Source organism: Sinocyclocheilus anshuiensis, unplaced genomic scaffold (assembly GCF_001515605.1).
Source record: "Sinocyclocheilus anshuiensis isolate Anshui unplaced genomic scaffold, SAMN03320099.WGS_v1.1 scaffold263, whole genome shotgun sequence".
Classification (NCBI taxonomy): Eukaryota; Metazoa; Chordata; class Actinopteri; order Cypriniformes; family Cyprinidae; genus Sinocyclocheilus; species Sinocyclocheilus anshuiensis.
In genome coordinates this window covers 1,429,114-1,437,568 of record NW_015549593.1, presented here as the reverse complement: position 1 = coordinate 1,437,568, position 8,455 = coordinate 1,429,114, and the positions used below count along the sequence as shown (strand labels likewise).

Genomic DNA, 8,455 nt, shown 5'->3' with positions numbered 1-8,455 from the left:
GTTACGCCTTCTTTCTTTGTGTGAACATTTGGGCGGCGTTATGCAAATCTTCCCACATAGTGAGGTAGATATGTGGGGGGGTGTTAGAACGAGCCGCTTTAGGTAGGTGTGGCTGACTCTGAACTTTTATAAAGAATATCTCTTTGGATTTGAGACTTTAGTCTTTGCAACTTTACAGAACTTCTTTATGCACCAAGAGCTTGTAACACTCCAAAGAGAAAGGAAAAATTGAAATCGCATCACATGACCCCTTTAATGTTTCTGAAAGACGTCTCTTATGCTCACCAAGGATGCATTTATTTGATCAAATATCTATAGCCTATAATAATAATTTCAATATAATAATTTTATTATTATTATTATTATTATGCATTTTGAAAACATCTGCGCTGCTGCATGTTTTTGTGAACACCAAGAACATTATTTAAGGATTATTCGATGAACAGAAAGTTCTAAACAGGGCTAACTAAAACTAAAACCATCATAACTTGAAATAAAATAAATGTTAACTTATTTTACATTTTATTTCAGTTAAAAGTTCCCATTTTCATTTAATTTAACTTGATTTACTAAAATAACTAAAACTGAAATGAAAATGAATAAAACTATATAGACATATTCAAAAAACGAATAAAATGATTAACAACAAAATTACTAAAACTTTACAATTAAAATGAAAACTAAAAAAAAAAGAAAACTAACTCAAAATATTTATAGTACATTAACACCTTTACCGTCATTATATTAGTATTTACCGTCACTTTTAATCAAAGTAATGCATCCTTGCTGAATAAAAGTATTAATTTCTTTAAAAAAATCTTTCTGAGCCCAAACTTTAGAACAGTAGTGTATATGCAAATTGAAGACATAACTGAATACTAGCTGCATTAAACACAAGTTTCTGCATGTTTGCAGAGTTTGTTCTGTACACAAATGTAATATTTCCTAAAACTATTGTAAGTCACATAATTTACCTATCATCCTTGTCATGGCCAACAGTCACTTCACAGCCAGGGAAAACCTTAGCTGCCAGCACAGGTGAGATGCAGCACAAGCCAATGGGCTTCTTCTCAGCATGGAAGGCCTCCAGCACTGTTTTAACCTGCTCATTGACCGCACAGTCTTTACCCTGGACAGCCCAGGTACACAGGTTCTTCGCTGCTCCAAAGCCACCTGCAAAATAATGTTAAAATAATACTAAACGAAATGCTGAGCTGATTAGTGTATGGACATTCTTCCAGAAGTAGTGTGCTAACCAGGGAAGATGATGGCATCCAGATCCTTTACATTGAGCTCAGAGAGGTCTTGGATATCACCTCGGGCGAGCCTGGCACTCTCCACAAGCACATTTCTCTTTTCCTCTGTTGGAGAGCCTTTCAAGTGATCTACAACATGCATCTGGTCAGTGTTGGGTGCAAATATCTTGACCTGTGGGAAGGTTAGTTCTGTTACCAAAGTCCTGTACAACGTAAAGGAACAATACTATTTTACAAGGTAGGCTGAAAATTATTTTAAACCAGCTAAACAAAAGTTACGCTCTAATGTACAATATTTAATAGTTTAAATGCACTGCTTCTTTGTCAAGAGTGAAGAGAGTGCAGTGTAACCAATGTGAGGGGAAAAGACAGCTTGTCTGTTACAATCCATTCATATGGTTGTGCGATGTCCATGTTTAAATAAGTGAGATCTGATATAAATAGAATCAACTTGATTAGTCATGTGCTGTAGATGAGTCAAATATTCGTTGCATTGGTATGATATTATGTTCTGTTTTTAATCTCCACTATTGTATTCTACACCGTGGAGAACATTAGAGCTGATAATCGGAGGTTCCCATAACTTACAGTAGCTTGCTGACGGCTCAAATGAACCAGAACCGCAGACGCCTCGTGTATTTCACTTCCATCAAATACACCGCAGCCTGCCAACACTACAGCAACACGCTTTCCCATGTCTCTAAACGAAGCGAGGTCACCAATTCAACTACGATCGCAATGAACTTGAAAGGCTACGAACTTCTGCGTTTCGTCAATGATGAGTATGGTGGCACCGCGCATCGGCCCACAGCGGAAGTCAGTAGCGATTTTCAATTTATAAATGAATCGTTCGTTCGAATCGGATCTTTTTTTGTGAATCTGTTGAACAGTCTGAATGATTCGTTCTGAGTAAACAACTTACTGAGCTGAACTGAGAATTGTCTCTTTCGAACATTTAGAACGTCCGATTTTGTCGATTTAGGCAAGAAGAACATCAACCAAGGGATGTTTAATACAAATTTAAATTATATCGATGTAGCAGAATCGTGTAATACTTTTTAACCGGTTATTTGAAATGAACCGTTCTAATGTTCCGAATCGAGGAACTTTTATTTTGAAATGGCTCTTAACAAAGAGTCGTTTCCGTTTCCAGTCATCATATTTGACATGTATGCGATGTAGTGTAGTTAGTTGTTATGGTACGTTTATCCGTTAACATGTCACAATAACATGGGTATTTGAGTGAATAACATTAAATTCCTTTATGCAGTTGTGGCCACTATATAGTCCACTTATTGAGTGCTGTACTGGGCATGATTAATTCTAGCTAATAACCTTCCTAAGTAGCGCTCAAGTCAACGCCAGTCAGTGTGTATTCATGGCAGGACTTTATCGAGCTCTTCTAACATCTGCCTCCAGTGTCACAAAGGTGAAATTCTTTCACATTTCATTATTAACCTCGATGGATAAATCGTGATAATTGACTTGATGACTGTCATCAAAAAGTGTTTAATAAAACCTTTGTAAAACTGTCATTGCAGAATCTGACACAAGCCACATCATGTCGTACTAAATTCACTAAGAGTCGCGTTCCTCCACAGGTTTGTGACGGTTCAAATGTGCTCGCGTCGTTTTATTCGATTAAGTTTATTGAACGTAATGACATCACACCACATGTTCGTCCTTCAGGTATTTGAGGAACGAGCGAAAGAACATGACAAGCATGGTGGTGATCCAGAATATCCACATAAACTGCATATAGTAACACGAGTTAAAAGCACGATGAGACGACCCTATTGGGAAAAGAAAGTTGTAAAGAGTTTGGGGCTTATGAAGGTGGGATGTGACCATCCATTTGTAAAATTACAATTATATCAAGAAATTATGAAATTCCAGTGAAATATTAAAATTCAATACATCATGTTCTTTATCATCATGCACATGAACCCCGTGTCCACAAGAACACCCCATCAGTGAACAATCTACTCAAAATCATTAAGCACCTAGTTAGGTAAGTTGGACTTACACATTTCACAACACTTTAAATTAGTTTAACATGATTGCTGACCATTAGAAATAACTCGCTTATTTAAATAATATCTTCATCTGCAGGATTGAGCCTCTCAAGGTCCCCTATGGATTACCTGCTGAGGAGGACATGGCCAACACTTATCTGAATAGCAGAGGGGAGCTGGTGGTGAAACATCTCCTGAAACCACTTGAGCAGAAAGCTATTGAGTCGTAAAAGTTTTGTGGCCTACCGTTTATGTGGTGTTTTTGTTGTTTGATAAAGATTTGAATACCAATCTTCTTTATTGTAGCTCAAACAGTAGAGCATTCCCAGGGAAAGCAAGAACTGCTCAAATGTAAACATACTTAGAATTAAATGTAAGTTGCTCTGGATAAAAGTGACAGCCGACTACATGAATGTAAAATGTGAATGTTACCAGATCAGAAAAACATTTTTCATTGACATGAGCAAAACAGGCATATTATATCATTTTTATTAAGTCATGTACTGCTATAAAAGAAAAAAATGCACTTCCTTCACATCAATGGGAGAAAGAGGTGGCAATTCTTAGTGGAATACAGAAGTTTGCTTTCTTGGCACTTGTTTGATGCTCACTGATTGGAGCATTAGTCCACCAGAGGCAAAAATATTGATTTTGTCTTTGCACTATTGTTTAAATGCTTCCTGTTGTTTCATCTTACAAAAACTCAATCTTCCTTAGATAATAAATCAGTGCTAAAGAGAGAGAACCTTCACCAGAATTATGCTCCATAGAAAAGTTTCACTTCTGTACATTAAAACTTAAAAGAGAAATGAAATGAAGTATTAACACCCTATTAGGTGGTATTCAGTCATCTTAAAATGGGCAAACATAGGACAAAGGTGAGAGACAGAAGAAATTAAATAAGACACTGCAAAAAAAAAGTGGTGTTTCAAGACTTAGGACTGTTATGTAGTAAGCCCTGAGAAAGATGGAGCTTGATGTTTTAGTCCTCTAATCCTCATCGGATTCAGAATCTGAGTCATAACCTTTGCCTCTGATGGTCTTTTTCTCCACCTTGGTGAACTTTGACCCAGACTTCTGTCTAACAGTCGGTGGCTCCAAAAGATTCCCACTAGAACGAGAAAAGACAGAAATGTAAAAGTAGTTTTCATTTAAAATTAAACACATAAAAAACAGAAATTAATAATTTTATTCAGCAAGGACACATTAAATTGATCAGAAGTTACAGTAAAGACATTTACATGATAAAAAATCAATTAAAAATGCTGTTGTGAAATTTCTATTCATTAATTATAAATGTACCTTGAGCACCAAATCAGCACATTACAATGATTTCTGAAGGTTCAAGTGACTGAATACTGGAATAATGGCTGCTGAAAATTCACCTTTGCTATCACAGGAATAAATTACATTTTAAAACATTAAAGGGGTCATGAAATAGAGAATCAAAATGTTTTTGATATTTACGCATATACTTTACAATAATGTTTTTATTGTAGGTTCCTCTAGAATAAAAACATAGTGAAAGTTTCAGAACTTAAAACTTAACCTAGTTTAAAATACAAATATTTTTTTTTATCCTTGCCCATAAATCGGGAGAATTGTGACATCACGATTCTTCTCAACACGCCCCTTAACATTGAGCATGCCCTGCTCTTCCACTCTGGTGCCCCTGAATGGTGGCCTGACCTCAGTGTGTTTAACTATAGAATATATATATCTCCTTCACTCACCTGTAATTAATGATATCTGAGCAGCCCAGTCTCCACTCCAGCATTTCAGTAGGGAATTCATCTTTGTTGCCCAGATCAGTGAAGCCCACAATATAATCCTTAGTCTTCCCATCCTTCACCAGAGCCAGTGTTGGAATGACTTTAATCCTCAGCCTCTCGGTTAGGAATGGAGCCTTCTCAACATTCAACTTGATAAACTTTGTTTCCAGATGTTTCTTTGCCAAAACAGCAAGATGCTTGTCCAAAATTTTGCATCTTTGAAAAAAAAAATTTAACATTGAAAATATCTGTATTAGTGTTAATTTCGTTTACGAAAACTAAGACGAAAAATGTTCGTTGATAAGCTTTTTGCCCATGACTAAAACAAGACGATGACGAGACGACAATAAGGTCAATAAAAGATAACTGACTATATCAACATGCAATATCGTTGATGATAAAAGACGAGACCTAAATGTATTTTAAAAAATAAAAACTTTACCAAAATCTCTTTTTATTTTAAAAATAATTATTGGACTGTATTATTGACCAATATAATTGGACTGCTGTACACACCTCTACTACGCAAGCTTTCATGTCTGTGGTTGCCAGATATCAACAGTTCAAATCCCCAAATCAGAGCTTCTCTGTTAAAAGGATACTTTCGGTCTGATGTTTTGCTAAATTTTTGCAATCTGGCAACCATGTCCACATGCTCGCTCTTCATTGCGGAAGTGCCGACGATGATCTGAAAACACCGGCAAACAAGTAAGCTGAAGTTTAGAAATCGCCATTCGAGATGTTCAGCTTAAATGAAAGCGTCATTCAGCCGGTCTGTGTTCTGTCGTGAGATCTCGACTATTTTGTTTGATTGTGGTTGCTGAATAAATGCGCTTACTCAACCGCTGTTGTTTTAATAGAGATTTACTATTAGGAATTTCACGGTTGTAATATTTTTTTGCTTGTTTTACTAGTTTTCATTATGTAGTCAGAGAGAGCACATAAGTATTTGATATTAATTTCTATAATAAATAGCCTATAATAAATCAGTACAATAGAAAATAAACCATGTGTATCCACATTCTTTGTTTCATTGTTTTGTGCGAAAGTACACTACCTGAAATGCGAAAATAAATTTCTCAAATGACAACACTGATTACAATTATTATTTTGAGCAAAAATATTTTTTTTATCAGTTTAACCATTATACAGCATGACGAAAATGTGACTAAGATTCCATTGACTAAAACTAGACAAAATGCTCAGACATTTTAGTCGACTAAAACTTGACTAAACAAAAACAGGACAAGGTTGACTAAATATGATAATAACTAAAAAGTATGAGACACAGGACTAAGACTTAATTTAAAAGACTAAGACTAAATTAAAAATGGCTGACAAAATTAACACTAATCTGTATACACAATTGATTTATAATACAAAATGCAAGGTTAGTATAAGAAAAAAAATGTCCTCAAATACCTGAAGGTAGAATCTCTGTAGAAATGGCAGACCACACTTTTGCTGTCTTTCACCTCAGGAAAGAAATCTCTCTCACTTGGGATCTCTCTGTATTCACCATGTCCTTTAGATATCCACTCCTGAGGACAGACACATACAACAGACCGCAAAGTTTAATCACACTAGTGAAGGAATCTGATCTGTTTCAATGCACTGTAATGTGGCTAACTCATTTTGATTAAACATTTTAATACTACATTTAAAACAAGTTCCAAATTTAGACCAAGATTTCTTTAAAACATCTATAATAGCTACCTGCTTCTGTTTTTGAGCTTTCTTAAGGGCCTCAAGCCTTCTCTCCTTGAGTCGCTCCAGCTCATCTTCATCCATGCGCTCCAACTTCTCCAGTTCGCCATCCAGCTTCTCTTCCACTATCCGTGCCGACTGCAGCATCTGCTGCTCCAGAGCTTTCGCTACAACCTCCATGGACTGACTGGCCATTTCCTCTTAATTCCTGACTGCCTCTTAGAAATACAGCACATTGTTGGATGAAATTAGATACTGACAAGTAATGTAACATCCCATAAAAAAAAATAAAAAAAAAGTAAACGGTGAACTTCATAATTATTAAAATAAATCAAACAAGACACACTTTATACTAGATTAACTTAAAGTTGTTAAATAACTGTTTTATCACACGTCTAACAGGTCTAACAACAACAACATGGCATTTGTGCCTTTAGTTAGTATCATGGTGTCTGTTGAAATAACGCTATAAGTTACTTGGTAAACAGTTCTGAGTTGACACTTTTGAAGTGCATACAGCATGAAATTTAACGAAGCAAATGCCGCTCACATATGAAAAGTGTGGCACACGACAATCAATACACATCTGGGTTTTATGGGCATTTTGTTTATTGACAACAGAGATACTGGTGGTAGTGGGCCAGCGCCTGACTACAGCCGCATAAAGACAAACATGCTTTTTCTAAATCCTATGTTAGTGTCTAATCAACAGTTGATGATTTCAACATGCAATAAGCTCTTGTAAATAAGGACTGCTGAGTTTAAAATTGATGTGTAGCTTTGTGTCAAATCGTGCTAGCGGTAGCTTCTTGCTTTAGCTTCCACGCACCGTGGTAACGGCAGCTTTGATCGCCTGTTTAATCGGAAAGCAACACTCTCTCCAGAAAGCAACGACAAGCTAGAAATAATTTCAACTGACATAACATTTGAAATGTACGACTATTTTTATGTAGTCAGGGAAGAGCACTTACCGAAGCCGTATGATGATTTCTAGAAGGCGGCACACTGACGCAGGTTTCACGTAACGTTAGAGGCGTCGACCACTGTTGCCAACTCTCGCGAGACAAATAAGCAACCGCTACTTCAAAAACAAGCCCAATATTTTTTTGATGATTTGTCATCATCAATATTATTTATTATCAATTATTTATTACCAATAAATGAGCCTGCAACATATTAAACTGAAACCACTCTTTTATCTGAAAAGCAAAAACAGAAGCTATTTTACACAAATCAGCAAACTGCAACAAAAATGGGAACAAAAGTCATCTCCAATCACCTGTGAGCAGAATAGGATTGGAGAGATGGAAAAGGAGAAAAACACAAGAGCTTCAAAGGGGAACTGTAACATAGCCACATATTTATAGCCTACTAAAATATAGGCTATTCGAACCAAATGTATAGGCTATTTACTCTTAGTACTAGTATAGGACTACTTGACACGTCAGCATGACATCAGAGCAAGTCGGACGTAACTCGGACACTTGTCTAACCGGCATGCATCTCGCGGTGATCGATTCTGCGCAGAATTTGCTCGTTTCAAACAAGCCTATTGTCAACCAGTGCATTGGAGAATAGACCAATTATTGGTTTGTAAACATTCAGGATGCGCGCGCATCATGGTTGCAGAAAACCCAGGAGAGATAGCCTTTTTGGCTAGAGAATTTCACGGATACGGTACAAAATAGTTAGGTTTAAAAAGATT

General features: G+C 36.3%; 3 protein-coding genes across 3 annotated transcripts in view; 1 reads left to right on the top strand and 2 right to left on the bottom strand.

Annotated features, from left to right (window-relative positions):
• LOC107658212 (ES1 protein homolog, mitochondrial) overlaps positions 1–2,105 on the bottom strand; it is a 5,685-nt gene extending 3,580 nt beyond the window's left edge. The window contains exons 1-3 of the mRNA XM_016446673.1: positions 1,845–2,105; positions 1,257–1,428; positions 975–1,173 (exon numbers count right to left, since the gene is read on the bottom strand). Of these exons, the coding sequence (XP_016302159.1) occupies positions 975–1,173; positions 1,257–1,428; positions 1,845–1,952 (479 nt within the window). The 5' untranslated portion in view covers positions 1,953–2,105. The remainder of the gene's footprint in view (positions 1–974; positions 1,174–1,256; positions 1,429–1,844) is intronic.
• A 317-nt stretch (positions 2,106–2,422) lies between these two features.
• LOC107658263 (39S ribosomal protein L30, mitochondrial-like) lies at positions 2,423–4,191 on the top strand. Its single transcript, XM_016446749.1, has 5 exons — positions 2,423–2,685; positions 2,798–2,857; positions 2,946–3,092; positions 3,194–3,267; positions 3,369–4,191. Exons 1-5 carry the CDS (start codon positions 2,635–2,637, stop codon positions 3,499–3,501), a joined length of 465 nt encoding a protein of 154 aa, XP_016302235.1. The 5' UTR covers positions 2,423–2,634; the 3' UTR covers positions 3,502–4,191.
• LOC107658261 (thioredoxin domain-containing protein 9-like) lies at positions 3,745–7,825 on the bottom strand. Its single transcript, XM_016446747.1, has 5 exons — positions 7,722–7,825; positions 6,760–6,968; positions 6,466–6,584; positions 5,005–5,259; positions 3,745–4,382 (listed from the first exon to the last, which is right to left on the bottom strand). The coding sequence occupies exons 2-5, from the start codon at positions 6,943–6,945 to the stop codon at positions 4,262–4,264; spliced, it is 681 nt and encodes a 226-aa protein (XP_016302233.1). The 5' UTR covers positions 6,946–6,968; positions 7,722–7,825; the 3' UTR covers positions 3,745–4,261.
• Positions 7,826–8,455: the final 630 nt, after the last annotated feature.